Genomic DNA, 17,129 nt, shown 5'->3' on the forward strand with positions numbered 1-17,129 from the left:
AACAAATATTTTGTTGGAATGAATATTTGGATTAGCGTAGAAAAAGTACAGAAAAGAAATCTCACTTAGGAACCATCGATGGAGAAAATAAAAAAATGACACCCACCAAGGCTCCCATCCACACAATCAATCCCCACCCACCAAGGCACTGAGCCTCCCGTCCACAGCTGAGCGCACGCCTCTCTCATCTCTATCCCCTTCCTTCTCAAAGCTTCCCTTTGCTTCCCTGCCCACTGCCCTTCGCACACCTCGCGCTATACAGGCATGCAGCAGTCGAGCCATGGCCCTCCGCCATGGACTGGCCTCCGCTCAACTCAAATCATGAGTCCGACCTCCTCCGACGACCACCACGCTCGTCGGTCCCGTGCTCGGCCACCACCAGGCCCGTCGTCTTCAACTCTGCCGACCATGGCTGGGCGCGGTAGCGTGGCGGCGCTAGGGCGCGTGTCCAAAGGGATACGGACGAGCAGCGGGCACGCCAGGACCAAGCAGCAGCCGTGCCCCGCAGTCATCTTCAACTCCGAGCATAGCATAGCTGGGCGCGGTGCCATGGTGTGCCGGGCCCCGTGCAGCCGGTGGTCGCCGCGGACGGGCTTGTGGTGAAGGGACGAGCGGTGATGGCAGGGTGCCGCATAGCAGGAGGAGGGGTGGCGCTGTGGCAGAGTTTGTGGCGAGGCGGAGGCGGAGGAAAAGCTCGCCGCACATTCGACGTAGAAAACTGTGGCGAGTACCGTGGCTGGAGTGTGGAGAGCCTTACTTCGGTTACAAATCAAACACCCGCCTAAGGCACCGTGGCGAGCCTAACTTTAACTTTAAGCGTGGCAAATCCGTGGCGGGCATCCAAACAGCCCAGATCTTCCTTTCCTCTTTCACATAGCGAACCAGGTTCTGTGCATTTGGATTCAAGAGAGTGATTTCACTGATGTCCGCTGCTACCAACGTCCTACAAAAAATGTTTGTGTAACCCTCGCTTTCACAGAAATCACAGATTCTTAATTTTGACAAAATACAAATAAGATATTATTGTTTATGATGTGTAATAAGTATATTGGACTAGTTATGAAAAATAGTTTGAGAATAAATCTAATTGGGGATTCAAATGCAGATAACATCCTCTGCAAACTTAGTCAAATTTAAAGATTTTTTTCTTGACTTGTCTGGAAACGAGATTTACATTTTTTTTCTGAGAAGACGGAGGGAATACCTACTTGTAGGAAATCAACAAAAAAACATCTCACCATCTGAGTAGTTGCAGTCCGGTAGATGCATCAGGATTTGTCCAGCAAAAACAGATCTAGCGCACTGGCTCAAGCTCGTCTTCCTCGTACTCCCTTGGTCTCTTTATCAGAGTCGTTTAGCTTCTGACACGATACCATCAGAGATTAAAGGATGTGGACAGGGGAGGGTCTAGAGAGTGTTCGCTCTTAGCGCGGTGTGGTTTGCCCACATTACTGTTATGTTTGTCAGAATGTGTTTTTTCACCAACATCAGTCAGACAGTATTTTCGGCCTGCCGAACAGGCTAGGTACAGCTGGACACTAGGACAAAGCGCACAGGACCCACAGACAAAGGAGTATGAGTGAAAAGCAGTAAAAAGTATTAAATTTACTACTTTAATAATTTACCTCTAGCACAATACTTAAAAAAACAGCCTAAAAAGGCTTTTACTGTTCATGCATGGAATTTTGTGAAAGGAAACACTGCTCCGGCTGAAAAAAAAAGGTCAACCAGTCAAACTTGCTCAGCCGAACACAGCCTTATATAAACTATTTCGATTTGTTTTTAGCACAGTAACTTATAAACTATACCACACGGTCCACAGTCACTGTACTGTTTCACCACTCTCTCTTCCATCTAAGGCCCCGTTTAGATACGAAAATTTTTAGCTTTTGGCTACGGTAGTACTTTCGTTTGTATTTGGAAAAATTGTCCAATTATGGACTATTTAGGCTTAAAAGATTCGTCTCGCCAATTACAGACAAACTGTGCAATTAGTTATTCTTTTTATCTATATTTAATGCTCTATACATGTGCCACAAGATTTGATGTGACAGAGAATCTTGAAAAATTTTAGTTTTTAGGTGGGATCTAAACAGGGCCTAACTAAAATTTGGTGGGAAGATGTTTTATGGTCTAGTTGCCTCATAATTGGAGGTATGGGTACCGCGAGGGGGAGGATCGTGGTATAGGAAACACGGGATGTAGTTCGTTTTCACGACTTATTTGTTGTGTGCGATTGAAACAATCATCACGGCTGCAGGGCGTTTGAAGCGATTGTTGGATTCTTTTTGCGGTCACCGCAGAATACGCGGTCCCAAACACACTCCTAATCTTCTCGAAATATCCTTTAATAATAGCCGGAGTCAGAAGGTGTTTCCAGGACGTTGCCATATATAAAAACATACACTGTAAAAAATAAATAGATCACTCGTTAAGCGCATTAGAATTTTAGATTAGAGGTCGTGTTACACAGCCTGGCTGTCTTCTGCTTCTGGAGAGGCAACGCGAGAACCGGCAAAGGCGGTTGCAAAAGGGAACCGAATCACGTGCTTGACCGCCTGCTATGCATGTTTCTTTGAGCATGAATTCAGTCGTCTGACGTGGACACGTACCCTAACCCATTCCAACAAGGCCAAACTTGGTCGTTAAACGCTAATCACACGGCTTGGGCGCATGGTGCCTAATATAATCACGTAAGTAACCTGGGCAAACTTGGCGGGCTAATCACACGACCTAGGCGTTCAAACACGCCCCCCCGTCTCAATTGCCTCCAAATCGAGAAAAGAGAGATGCTTTCAATTTGATGAAAGAAAAAGATCAGTCGAACATCAGTTGCCCATGTATCGTGAAATATAAGATCTGTACACATTTCAAAAGTAAACTTTATTGTCTTTAACCAATAAATAATCTAACTATGTGAAAATTTTGTAGTATAAAAACGATTTTATTTGGATTTGTATTTCAAAACCCTTTCTAATGGTCAAACTTTTGTTAACTTGAAATATTCTCCCTATGCGCTCCGAAATGATAACCGTATTTTGATCAGTAAAAACTAAAAAGTTGTACACAGTATATTCTAATAACTTTTTTATAATATTTTGTTATTGCTACAGAATCAAATATCATTTCAGAAGCGCTTGGAATACAAAATCCATTGGTGCAAGTTTTATATCCTAAACTTGTATGTAATTTGAATACCTGTTGATCAAAGTTTATAAAACTTGCCTTTTTTCTGTGAGAAATATCATAATGTAAGAGTATAAGAAAAATTAGCGGTGAAAGTGTGATTTTGAGGACCACGCAAGTCAAAATCATGCCTTCTACTCCCTACAAGGCATTTCGTGTTTAGTCAAACTTTATAAGCATTGACTGATAATTTAGCTAACAATTTTAACTATTGTAATACAAAATTAATGCTATTAGATTTATTATCAGATGTACTATTCAATAATTGTAAGTTTATAATCATAAACAATACTCCCTATGTCCTGCTTTGACTGACGTTTTAGCTTTTCACCGGTGCAAGGAAGATTCCTTAAGTGTGGACGTTCGTGTGTCCAGGTGCATCCAATCCATTGTGAATGTAGACAATCTGCTCCACTCAGCCGGACGGAGGAGTATAATGTAACACAAATGAATGGTTAAAAGTGTAGTTTAGGAGACCGTACCATACTCTAAAACGCCTTATAAAATACTATATCAGAGGGAGTAGTTTAAAACGGAGATAGGCAAGGGCAACTATTCTTGGTGCTCCTTTCCAATAACAAAAACTCTAGGTTCTATCTTGGTCCATATTTACAATATAACAAAAAAGAACATAAGAGGTATGATAGGAGGAGTATAATGTAACACAAATGAATGGTTAAAAGTGTAGTTTAGGAGACCGTACCATATAAAAAACGCCTTATAAAATACTATATCAGAGGGAGTAGTTTAAAACAGAGATAGGCAAGGGCAACTATTCTTGGTGCTCCTTTCCAATAACAAAAACTCTAGGTTCTATCTTGGTCCATATTTAGGGCCTGTTTGGTTGGCAAATTTTTTGGCGAAATGCTACTGTAGCATTTTCGTTGTTATTTGGTAATTAGTGTCCAATCATAGTCTAATTAGGCTTAAAAGATTCGTCTCGTGAATTTCGTCTAAACTGTGTAATTAGTTTTACAATATAACAAAAAAGAACATAAGAGTTATGATACTCATACTCTAGAGCTAACTTTCTTTGTTTATATATATAAGATTGGCAGGAGCACTGCTTATTCATTTAGTACTAGCTTTCCTCTAAGGCTTGATTAATCGAAGGTACAAATTAGAAGTACACAGCTCATGAAGATAAACTTCTTTAATCGCCCACGGATTAGTTAAACCCAAGTCCGATCCAAACCCAATCCCTCCAGCGGCACACCCCCCCACGCAGCCAAAATATTCCATGGATCCCAGCGCGGCCCACCAATCGCTGTCCGCCACCTGGCGCCACTTGCCAATAAACAAGCGGCCGCCGACCGCTGACCTGCCGCCGCGGAGTAGTAGTTGGTTGAAGAGGAGTGGTGAGATTTGGGAAGCTGCGGCTCGACATTGCTCCTGTGCTTGCTTGCCGCGTCGTGGATCGTTGTCGTTGCATGCGGAGCTAGCCAGCTAAGCTGGACATGGCGATGGAGATGGAGACCGACATGGACGGGGTGCTCCAGCGCTTCGACGTCGACGCCCGGGGGAGCAGCGACAGCCCATGTGAGGAGCGGTGCTCTATAGCTCCAGCGACTGACTAGCGCTGGCCGCTGTTCCGTCCGGATCGCCTGCTGCTCACACGGCTGTTTCGGTGGGTGGATCCGTGCGTGCAGGTGCAGGTGGGAGCGCGAGCGCCGGCCCGCCGCAGGACAACAAGGAGGCCGCCGTCGGTGGCGCGGTGAAGGAGCGGATCGCGCGGGCTCTGAGGATCTACAAGGACGCGGCGGCGGGGCAAGGCGGCGGAGGCGGTGCGCTGGTGCAGGTGTGGGCCCCGGCGCGGGACGGGGACCGGCGGGTGCTGGCCACCCGGGGCCAGCCGTTCGTGCTGCCGCCGCCGCGGTGCCACCGCCTGTTCCAGTACCGGACGGTGTCGCTCACGCACGCCTTCCCCGTCGGCGGCGCCGCCGTGCCCGGGGAGCGGGGCCTGCCGGGGCGGGTGTTCGACGCCGGGGAGCCCGAGTGGACGCCCAACGTGCAGTACTATGGCACCGGCGAGTACGCGCGCATCAGCTACGCGCTCATCTACGATATCCAGGCCGCGCTCGCACTGCCCATCCTTGACCCCGCCACGGGGTCCTGCCTCGCCGTGCTCGAGCTCGTCACCACCTCGCCCAGGCTCCACTTCGCCGCCGAGGTCGACAGCCTCTCCAAGGCGCTCCAGGTACCTCCTCTGCTCCAACTCTTCATCTGCCCATTGATCGCCCAGTCTTGCTGCAGATGCAACAACACATACACTATTTCATGAAAAGTTCGTTCAACCACCAAATAAAGCGATCGAAATGGCACAATTTCATCCATTCGGCATTTGAAGCTTCTGATCATACCACCTGCTTTCCAACTCGTGTTCACTGTCCATGGCAATGCAATGCAGGCAGTGGCGTTGAGAGGCTCCGAGATCTGCCGCCGCCCCACGCCCGAGGTGTGAATTCGAATGCCATCACATGTAATTTAAGCAAAATTGAAACATTCGATGCCACGATCACGGCCAATCATGTTCATTTACATCCTATCCAATGCGTTTAATTTCTCATGAGCCAGGTCTGCAACGACGATGAGGCGGCGTCTCAGGTGGCCATGTCCGAGGTCGCAGACATCTTGAACAAAGTGGGGGAGGCTCACAAGCTGCCACTAGCGCAGGCCTGGGCCAGGTGCAGGCGCTGCAGCACGGGCACGAAGCACGCCTCCCTGACGGCGGCCGGCACGCCGTTCTACCTCGCCGGCGCAGACCCAACCATCCTCGGCTTCCACGAGGCCTGCGTCGAGCACCATCTGCGGTCCGGCCGGGGCGGGCTCGTCGAGGAGGTGGCCGCGGCGCGCCGGCCCCGCTTCTGCGCCGACGTCACCAAGTACTCCATGGACGCGTACCCGCTCGCGCACCACGCGCGGTTCTGCGGCCTGGCCGGCTGCCTCGCCGTGTGCGCGCAGCTGCGCCGCGGCGTCGACGACGCGTCCATGGACATGGACGGCGGCGGCGGCTGGGATGAGTGCGTGCTGGAGTTCTTCCTCCCGCCGGACTGCAGGGACGGCGCGGCGCAGAAGGCGGCAGCGGACGCCGTCGCGGCCACCATCATGGAGCGCTATGGCAGTGGCGATCTGAAGGCTGATCGTGATAAGCGGGTTGCAGGATTTGGCTTTTGAGATCTTTGCAGATGGCGAGTGCGTGCTTCGGCCTGATCGTGTGACCATGGCTGATGCCCCCGAGCTTGAGCTGAACTATCATGAAGGAGATGAGCGGGATTCAGATGAGGAGGGTCTACATCTGGTGGCAGTTATGGGTACTGCAGACACTGAAGCACTCAAGATGCACCATGACGAACACCATGGTGGCGAGGATCCAAGATCACAAGTTGGTAAGAAGACGACGAAAAGGAAAGGTGAAAAAACTGTCAGTTTGGAAGAACTGCAGCACTACTTCTCTGGAAGCCTGAAAGATGCAGCCAAGAGTCTTGGGGGTAAGTGAAAAAGGTCATGTCAAGAGTAGCTATGAATTCCTTGTCCATCTATATTTATCCGAAAATGCGAATTGCTCCTGAACATTTTGACATAAAGCCATGTTCATGACTGAATGCTGGATCATGAGTCAGATAACTATAACATGCCTGTCTTCTTGTGCAGTTTGTCCAACAACGATGAAGCGCATCTGCAGACAGCACGGCATCGCCAGGTGGCCATTCCGCAAGCTCGCCAAGGCGAACCGCTCCCTAGACAAGATCAAGCGCGTCTTTGAGTCGGTGCAAGGCTCATCACAGACCATGGCCGCTTCTGCTCCTGCTGTGGCTGCTGCGTCTCAGCAAGCTCCAGCTGTGGCTGCTGCTGCTCGCCGTGCTCCTGCCTTATCATGCCTATCAAGTGCTCTGAGAGTGGAGTCCTCCCAAGGCTCATGTCAAGCGCCGCCGCCTCCTCTGAAGGAGGCCACATGGCGCAAGCCTTTGCCCGGTGGAGACGCCAGCGTGGTGACTGTCAAAGCGAGCTATAGAGGGGACATCATCAGGTTCAGGGTGCCGAGCTCCGCAGGCGTCGCGACGGTGAAGGGGGAGGTGGCCAAGCGGCTGGGGCTGGAGGCTGGCGAGTTCGACGTCAAGTACCTGGACGATGACAACGAGTGGGTGCTCTTGTCCTGCGACGCCGACTTCCAGGAGTGCCTCGATGTCGTCCCGGCGTTGTCAGGCGCGTCAACATCGTCTGGCTCCGGGACGGCTCAGCCGGTGGTCAGGCTGATGGTGCAGGAGGTAGCTGAGGTCCATGGGAGCTCCTGTGGCAGCTCAGATTAGTCACAGGAAATAGAGCTGCAGGGCTCAACCAATGTTTGGTCCACGCATCTGTAGGAAGCTTTCACTACTGGCACGTGTCTGTCTCTACATCCATGTCCAAAAGTTTCAAGTAATAAATACTAAAATAGGAGCATCTCACACTTTTGGTTGTCTCAGACAGTACAGGTGTAGTCTAGGGCATATAAAAGAACAAATCACTGTGATCTAGCACTAGTTTTTTTCTTCATTTTTTAAATATATGACGTTCAGGATAGGCTAATTTATTCGTCATATATTTAAATAAATACGAAGGGAGCATATGTCACGATAAAGAACACACTGATGCAAACTGGAGCTTTGCATTTCAACAAACACTGATTTCTGTCAGGCAACCACATGGTAGCATAATATTACAGATGGAAGAAAGCATGAAGGTACACTTCCACATTGTAATGCTAGATGAGAAAGTTCTGTTACTCCACAATAAGAATATTGTTCTGCGTCATTCCATCTCCAGCAGTGGGATATTCAGGCGACAATCTCCATTCCCCATCAACCAAAAACTTGATCTCATACCTTCCAGGGGGCACACAGCGAGTTTATTTACGTGAAGAAAAACAAGCTGATCAGCATGGAACAAACTGATAAAACTAACCTTCCAGGTCTTAGCTTCAGAGTCGCAGAGAATCTTCCGTAGTCTCCCGAATACTCCATGGACATTGCCTCACCCTGGGACCATCCGTCGAATGAACCCATAATTTGCACATTCTGATGTGGAAACATAATCAACATAGATGTAAGAACTAAAGAAAGCGGCCATGGGGACAATAGCAGACACATGACAATGTAATGTGAAGCTGAAAATAATTTATATATTGCTGCAAAAAGAACTTTTGTTCCTCATATAACGAGTCAACAAATGTTTACCTCAGCCATGCCAACCCAGTAGACAGAAATTTCTTGGGTCTTTAAAGATTCAACATCCTTTATCTGTTCCATAATCTTATCATGAACAGCTGCAGGAGAGCAAACATAATTTCACTGAATCTTTCAAAATATTGATTCAACCTGAAGCATTGCATGCTCATTGCTGCCACTTACCTTCTAATCTGGAGAGAAGATGAGATTGAATATATTTTCCGTTCATCCTCCTAGACCCTAACGGAACATCAAAATTAGCAATCTCTTCAGCTAGGCCAACCAGAGCCTGTTGACATCAACAAAAGAGTACATGTACAAAACATAAACACTTGCTTGAGTAAAAAAACCATCAATACTGATCCAAAATATAATCACCAAACAAGATTTGAAAAAAACTAGGAAAGGAACTATAGCTTTAGACCCAGTTCTAAAGATGACAAACACAGGAGATTACAATATTATCCTCTCCCCAGTGGCAACCAGCAAATATTATTCAAGTTTGATATCCTTATGAGAAATACTTCTATCCCACAAACTATCATATGGAATCTAAAGAAATGAAGGAAGCTGACTGACCAGCCCAAAAAAGTAGGTTTTCTCTTGGATGAGCAGGGACATGGCAGTTTTGCTAACATTCAAACATATGTAGGACACAAAACAGGGCCCAAAAAATTATATGTACAAATATATATCTTGATGCACACAGAGTTAAACACAAAGTGTAGTCACCAAAAGTTTAAAACAAGAAAATGCTGTACGAGCTAACCTGCAGTTCTAGTTCCAAAACAGCAAGTTCACCTTTGAACTTTACAACTGCATCATCCTTTATTTGCAACTGGAGAACATAAAATTAAGTTAGCATTGTGCAAATTCTGACATATAGCATCTACTCTATATCCTTCCGAGTTCCGATACAGAAAAAACATCTCAAATGTATGATAAGCCTCAGTTTACCAAACAATTGTGTCGCAGCTAATGTACTTTCAATTATAATGTTTTTTTTTCATCTGGCAAAACTGACAATTGTTTGAGGTATAGGTAGCATAAAATGAGCTGCAGAATTTTCCAAGATAAACCCTTGCTCTTGCAACAAGCTGCTTCCAGAATCGTGTAGACATGTACATCAATCAAAAAGAAAAGGCGTTCTAAAGTTACTTGTCTCAGTTATTTCTCACTTTTGTCACCAACAGCTACAGCCAGGCCTTCCTGTTCACCACTATATTTTGTGAGCAACTGCTGTGAGTTGCATTTCAAGTCCAGGACTCAGAGTCCTGGACAGTGTTCTCCCTAGCTTTGCCACAGCCCTATTTTGTTAAGTTATGCTTTTCTCAATCTATTTTTGCTAAGCAGACATCCTTTGATTTTGCTAAAAAAGTGAATTAAACTGAACTTAAAAGTTGCTGGTGAGTTCTACATGCTTTGGTTTCTGATAAAAGCAAATTCACTGTATGTCGCTGACCACCTCATGACTGCAAACACAATGACTGGACAGAACAGTTGATTTTCCTTTTATTAAATGTCTAGATGCTTTTTTCAATAGATTAAGAAGTTGAGCCGCCGTTGATTATTCCTTCAGGTAGCTTAGTATTTGGGAGAAGTAGAAAATAGTTCACTATGGACAAATATGTGATGATGTGTTATTTGAAAGAGCACAAAAAATAACCTGTCTCTTGAGGAACCGGTTATATTGATTTGCTTCGCTAAGTCTTCTCAAAAGCTTACTTCGTTCCGAATCAGCCAAAAGAGCCTTTAACTGCAAAATTACAGAAAGAATAAGGGATGCAGGAAAATTAGGATCCATGACTTTCTAAGTAAAAAAAAATGAATTGTTCTTTATTCAACCGAAGCTACAAATCTCAAATCCAATCAACAAACAAATCAGTGCTGCAAGCAAACTTTTTTTTTTTCTTACCTTCTCAGTAATTTAGAAAGGACTGCATTAGTTCATAAGATTGTAAAGAGATTAGCTTAATCTAGATGGTTCCTCATTAACTGAACAGGTACCTGACCCAGGTCTAATGACTTGATTTTTTTATTAGTAGTTTAGCAATCTTAACGACTTTTAAGTTAAATGTATCAACAGGAAACAGAGGCACATGGCCATAGGCATTATAGAGATGTATCTTTCTCTTATGTTAAACGCTGCATATAAAGCCTCCAATTAACCAATTCCACAAATAGAAAATGAATAGAAGACGTCCATCCGGACAATACAGAAATAAAAGCAAAAAAAGAAGAAAGTATACTTGTATCTTAGAAGTAGAAAAAACATCAAGTATAGGATAGTCATCTGAAGAGGTACTGCATAGGCTAAATAATATAGTGCTGAGTTCAACAGATACCTCATCAGAGCTCAGCTTTCGAGAAAGCAGATTTTCAGATACAACACCATTGGTAGTTCCATCAGCATCAGTAGTCTGCTCTGATGAAGATGACGTTGAGTCAGAGGGTGCAGGGCCATCTTCTAAGTTTAAGCTTGCAGCAAAGGATCTCCAGCGTGACCTTTTTCGAATAATTGGGCTCATGGGGTATGCCATATTAGTGAACTTGCGGCATCGACTGGAGTTTGTTGAGCTAGAGACATAGCAGCAAATCCTTTTGGGAATCCATTGGTTTTCAGACACCAACTTACTTGAACATACGAAGCTGTACTCTTTTCCCACATTTCTTGAGAACAAAAAAAAAATGACATGTTAAAATTACTGGTGGAAGAAAATGGAACTATATTACCAGGTTCAATGCACATGTTATCCAACAAGGTGTGAAAATACTAAGATCAGGTAGAGGAAACCCCAAAAAGTCAAAATCAGGTAAAGAACCATTTAAACAACATGACTAACATAATAGCCTACCTTGCAAAACTTGTTGTTAAGCATTCCATAATGCCCTGAGAAAGAAAAAAGAAATAAAGGTAACTTCTTCAGTTCTTATGAATTGAATATAGAATATAATTCTAGGCAAATCTGTATGGGACAAGCAACTATTGAAAACATTCGGTTACATCTTCATCTGAAATATGAGCTGATAGGGCTTAGACAGTATCTGACCACACATCCAACAAGCAGGCACTAGCTTACCTCCTTGTACTTGCATAATCCATGGGGTCCTCATGTACTGCACCAGAGTCACAATTCTGATGGTTGGAAATGCTAATGATGCATGCTTGACATGAATACATAATCTCAACGACTAAACAAGCATATTGCCACCGACATAATAGCAACAGGATTATTGTATCCTAAAAAAGTTAAAAAAAAAACTAGGATTTGGCAGCAGTTGTAGAAGGTGCTGTAATCAGCCTAAATAATTCTGTGGGTGTAAACAGCCACTGAATGTAACAGGTTAGTTGCCTTCTTTTATTATTTTAGGGGCATTACAGGTTGGCTGCCTTAACCACATCAATCATGCATCGACTGGAGAGCAATCCAATACAACATCAATCAGGCAGCTAGAGCTAGAACAGTAGCTTGGGAGGGGATTGGAACGAGGCCGTACCTGAAACCACCTCCCGCGAATGCGCGACGCAAGGGGGCGGCGGGCTGGAGCGGGAGCCCTGACTGAGCACCGGACGCGGACAGGAGCGGAGGAGCGTCTGGCTAGGGGCGGAGGAAGAGGCCGCGCCGAGGGGCTGGGGTGGGGGCAGGGGGACGAGGAAGAGCTCGTGGCTGTCGGCGCGGTCGTCTCTGTTCGCGGCCACGGTTTTCTGCCCGTGGCTTTCGCCTCTTGCGGACTCGTGCGACGAGGGGATCAGGCGAAGCACACAGCCAGTGGCCAGTGAGTTGGATCTCACTGTCCTCGCATCCCCCCCCCCTCACCTCGTTCATAACTCGCACGCGCACCCTGTCCGACGCTGTGCCCTGCTTCTTCCTCGGGACCCACTCCTCTCTCCCTCCGCGTGGGTGGCACTCTGGCGCCGGCCCCCAGCTCGCTGCGCTCCCATCCATTGCCCCCCATCTGGGCCGTGCGCTCATAACTCAGTGTGCCCCCGTAAAACACTTGATATGTAAAGGTACGTTTGATATAGATAAAATATTTAAAATATACTGTTATAACATATGTGCGAAATAAATACAACATCTAAATAAAATACTTATAACATGTATGTGAAACATATGCAACATCTATATAAAACACTTGCAACACCCAGATAAAACACTTGCTGGATAAAATATTTTGAACAAACGCTTATAGCATACCTTCAAAAACTTATAAAATATGCAATATCCCGATCTACTTTTGCAACATCCATATATAACAATTACAACATACCTCTAAAACATATGAAACACTTAAAACATACATTTGCAACATAGGAGAGGGGGGTTGGGTCGGTCGATTCCGGTCGTCGGGTGGGATCCAGTGGTGAGCGGCAGCGCACAAGCATCACTACCACCAGTACTAGCAGCACCGGCCTTGGCTCGGTTGGTGGGGGACGCGCGCTACGAGAGGGAGCGGGTGGCATGGCGCACGACCGAAGCGAGGAGCGAGGGCGGGTGGGGTACGCGACGGGCGAGAAGAGGACCGAGCGGCACAGATGGAGGACGCCACAACCGGGAGCGAGGATCAAGCGAGTGACCGGCGGACGCCCCAGTTGGTGGACCCCAGCGTCCATAAGGCTATCCTATCCGCTCCCCTCACGTCATCGCAGTTTTATAAAAAAATCATGCATCGCCGCAACTGGGCTCCGTCGCGCCTCCCGTCGGCCTTCCTTTCCACACCACCGCACCCGCACCACCGTGGCGTGCTCCCCCACGACCGCACAGTCGCTGCCGCCTTGCTACGCAAGGCCGCATCCACCCGTATGCTGCGGTCGCCTCCACCGCGGGCGTCGCTCGCCGAGGGCACCACACATGCCCTATCGTCGGGGGCAGCGCAATCGCCTGCCCACTGCCATCCTCCTTCTCCATCGCGACTACATAGCTGGATTCCGCTGTGCCGTGCTCCACCCACTCGTCTGACAGGTTTTTGCTGAAAGCGCATGTCGCAATTATAAGTTTTCAAGTATTTCATATGTTTTAGAGGTACGTTGCAAGTGTTTTAGATGGATGTTGTAAAAGTAGATCGAGATATTGTATAGTATGTTGCAAAGGTCTGTTACCAATGTTTCATCTGTGCTTTCGGACGTACGTTGCAAGTGTGTTTATCTAGATATTGTATATGTTTCACACATATATTGCAATTGCTTTATCTGGATGGTGTGTATGTTTGCAATTGTTTTTCAGGTGTTTTTATAAGTGTTTCAGAAGCATGTTTTCAACTGTTTCATCTGTCTTTTTTTATATTGCAAGTATTGCATCTGAATGTTTCAAAAAGTAGATCGAGCGAGTGCAGCGAATCTCCATTTGGTCAATGTAGATCATATTTTCCGGCGGTGTTTCTCGACTCCACGACGATTAGTTGGGGCGGGCAGACCGCGCCCTGTAGCAGTGGTCAGCGGCAACTAAAGGCAGCTCTCGGACGGGTGCCTTCGGACGACGCAGTCCCTGCACGGGCGCGTAAAATGGCATGGGAAGCGGATTGTAGACATGGGCATCTGGATGTCCGGGCGATATCAATGTCGTATACCTTTTGAGAGTTTAGGCCCCGTTCGCTTGGAGGAATTTTAGAGGAATCTGAAAGAATTTGTAAGAGAAAAATACTGTTTCAGATGAAAAAAAAAACAGATCAAATCGGATTTAAGGACACGCCAACGGGGCCTTAGCCCTTCGACTCAAATTCACTGCCTTCCACTTCCGGTCTTCGTATGATGTGACGATGGGACCGTAAACAGTGTAACCATAAATCCTTGCTGCTGATCCGGATTTGTGGCTTTGTTGATAACAGTTCCCTGGATTTTCGTCCAAATTAAAGGCCACATATACACTAGCACCAATTCGAAGGACCTGAATTCGGTGCAGTAGTAACTACTACAGCAACATAAGCAGTAGCAGCATCTCAGCCATCCAAGGATCACCGATGGCTAAGATCAGAGCCCCTTTTCTTTCTCATTTTTTCTCCAACATGTGCTATCGGTTTCTCTTTTTTGAGGGAAAGAACGGTGAGCGTGGAAGAGTTGACGCTATTTTTCCTAGGAAGATTGCTCATAACGTGTGAATCACCAACAGTGCCAGACTCAAGTATGAAAACTACAAAATTATACTATTACGGAGCATGTATGTTGAAAATTACGAAAATATATCTGGAACCACTAAATCTCAAAAACATATATCTAATATTAAAGAGCCAAAATCCCACATCCATTTTTTCCATTCAATCTGACCGAACCGTTCAACCCAAAAAAGTTTGTGAATTTCAGAAAACGCCTATTCACCCCATCTAGCCATTTCGATCATTTCAAATAATTTCTCAACATATATGCTTAAATGAAAATAAAATTATTTTTTCCCATGTGATTTTACCGAAAGTTGTTTTCTGGTGGAACAATTTTTAAAAATCATTTTAATGACTTTGTATTACTAGCAAACACGCCAGTGCACCGGAAGAACACGGTGGCGTCAGCTTCTCAAAAGAATGCAGCAATAGGACCTGGGAGGAGGTGGCGCAGACTGCTCCATCTGAGCGCTGGCGCTGCACGCGGGATTGGAGCAGCGACAACGCTGCACGTGAGATGGAAAAGGCAGTGGCGCTGCGCGCGGGACAAGAGCAGCGGCGGTGCAGCGTGTGGGACGGCGGCGCAAGATAGAAGCAACGGCGGCGTAGGACGCGATGCAACAGCGCCGGAAGATGGACACTTTTTTTTATTAGAGCAACGTGAGGTGGAGAGATGTGAGCCCAAGTTGAACGCGACTGAGTGGGCCGAATGGTTCGGTCAGATTGAACGGAGAAAAAATGGAGGCAGGATTTTGGCTCTTTAATACTCACTCCGTTCTTTAATATAAGCCATATAGTTTTTAGCACTGCTTAGGAAAGGATGTGAGACCGAGAAAAAAAAGGAAAATCAGACCATCTTCTCTTTTCCAATCAAATTACTTCCTAAATCTAAGAGATTGGTTGGGCCATGTGCTATGTACGGTGGGAAGGTTTCCAAACTAATCGGCGTGGGAGCTGATACGTACCTATATTTTGGAATTTTTTTTAGAAATCTATATGGCTTATATTAAGGAACGGAGGGAGTATTAGTTATATGTTTTTGAAATTTAGTGGTTCCACATATATTTTCGTAATTTTCAACATATATGCTCCGTAATAGTATATTTTTGTAATTTCCGTACTTGAGTCTGGCGCTGTTGATGACTCACACGTCATGCGCAATGCTAAAAAAAATAGCGTCAACTCTTCTGTGCTCAGTTCTTTCCTAAAAAAAGAGAGACCGGTAGTACACGGTGGAGAAAACAATAAGAAAAAAGAGGCTTTGATCCTAGCCATCGGTGGTCCCTGGATGGCTGAGATGCTGCTACTGCTTATCTTGCGGTAGTAATTACTACTGTACTGGATCTAGGTCCCAATTCGAATAAGACTCTAGGTATAATCCAATAAGTTTATTCTTTCCATTCCACTTTGTTTATAAATCATAACAATGACATGTTTATGTGCTTCCTTAACAGCTAAATACAACCATTTTTTATGTCGACGGTATAAGTTCAAAACAATTGAACTCACGGGAAATCAGATTATCCATCCACCCTCCTCTGATAATCTCAATCCCTGATTTGACAATTGAATTGTCTATCCTTGTCCCTAATCTGTTTTTAACTTAGCAAACAGATCAACTCAGAATAAACAGTTCATTGAAACATCTTCTAAAGCCCACAGAGCAATACCAGTTCTCTGGGAACATTACCTATACCTAGTTCATCACGCGCTGCCCTCGCGCGCTCCGGCAAGGTAGGAAATGAGATAAAGGGGATTTTTTTGGCATCCTGATCCACTGCATAGATTGAATAGGGAGCGGACAAATCCAACCATGCAGCCGACGGATCCGGCCATCCGTCACCGAAGCCGGCAAGGGAAGGGGAGGGAAGCAAGAGAGAGAGAGCGCACCTTTACGTGTACAGCACCCGGGCAGCAGTCTTTCCGCGGCCACCTCTCCCGTGCCCCCCGCCCATAGCATGCAGCGGCGGCGGCGGCCAGCGGGCCTGCTCGCAGCGGCGCGCTCGCACCCACCCCTGGCCAGGGGCATGGCCGTCGAGCACAGGCAGCTAGGGTTTGGTCGAGCACACGCGGAGCGGCGGGAAGGGGCAGCACGGGGGAAGCAACGGCGGCGCAGGTAGCTAGGGTTTGGTGAAGCACACGTGGAGCGACGGGAAGGGGCAGCGCGGGTGAAGCAGCGGCGACGGCTATCGGCATGGGCCTGTCGTGCCGCTCCGTGGCCGAGGACGTCCACCGCCGTCGGGGCCCACGCGCGGCGCTGCGCAATAGGCCGGGTGCGTCGTCGCCCCGCTATAGGGTCGAGATGGCGGACTAGAGGGGGGTGAATAGTCCTTTCTAAAATTAATTGCGTCGGCTAACCGAAACAAGTGCGGAATTAGAACTATCGGTCTAGCCAAGACTACACCCCTCTATCTATGTTCTCTAGCACCTTCCAAAGATACTAATTAAGCAACAAAGGTGCCGGGCTAGCTAGAGCTCACCTAACCAATTCTAGAAGCAAGGTCACATAAACCTATGCCACTAGTACTTTAAGCAACAAGGAAGCTCCTACACATGCTAGTAAGCAAAAGCACAGAGCCACCTAATGCTCACTAACAATGCTCAATAACAAGGCAACCAATGCCAAATTAAAGAGCGCAATTACTT

The 17,129-nt window shown here is 46.6% G+C and overlaps 1 protein-coding gene and 1 pseudogene across 1 annotated transcript; one reads left to right on the top strand and one right to left on the bottom strand.

Moving 5' to 3' along the window:
• Window positions 1-4,233: 4,233 nt before the first annotated feature.
• LOC136466404 (protein NLP3-like) lies at window positions 4,234-7,713 on the top strand (annotated as a pseudogene).
• Window positions 7,714-7,812: 99 nt separating this feature from the next.
• LOC136466405 (protein PTST, chloroplastic-like) lies at window positions 7,813-12,193 on the bottom strand. The gene is made up of 9 exons (XM_066464789.1): window positions 11,889-12,193; window positions 11,246-11,280; window positions 10,736-11,060; window positions 10,057-10,146; window positions 9,160-9,228; window positions 8,574-8,679; window positions 8,400-8,488; window positions 8,128-8,240; window positions 7,813-8,048 (listed from the first exon to the last, which is right to left on the bottom strand). The coding sequence occupies exons 2-9, from the start codon at window positions 11,272-11,274 to the stop codon at window positions 7,946-7,948; spliced, it is 924 nt and encodes a 307-aa protein (XP_066320886.1). The 5' UTR covers window positions 11,275-11,280; window positions 11,889-12,193; the 3' UTR covers window positions 7,813-7,945.
• Between the last annotated feature and the right edge of the window lie 4,936 nt (window positions 12,194-17,129).

The sequence above is a fragment of the Miscanthus floridulus genome, chromosome 7 (genome assembly GCF_019320115.1).
Source record: "Miscanthus floridulus cultivar M001 chromosome 7, ASM1932011v1, whole genome shotgun sequence".
Classification (NCBI taxonomy): domain Eukaryota; kingdom Viridiplantae; phylum Streptophyta; class Magnoliopsida; order Poales; family Poaceae; genus Miscanthus; species Miscanthus floridulus.

What these genes read in the sequence shown, in the direction of transcription:
- LOC136466405 (XM_066464789.1), bottom strand. Translation starts at nt 11,274, where the DNA reads ATGGAATGCTTAACAACAAGTTTTGCAAG. An exon ending in TTTTGGAACTAGAACTGCAG is followed by an intron (nt 8,680 to 9,159) that starts GTTAGCTCGTAC and finishes TGATGTCAACAG; the next exon opens with GCTCTGGTTGGCCTAGCTGA. An exon ending in ACTGGGTTGGCATGGCTGAG is followed by an intron (nt 8,241 to 8,399) that starts GTAAACATTTGT and finishes TTTCCACATCAG; the next exon opens with AATGTGCAAATTATGGGTTC.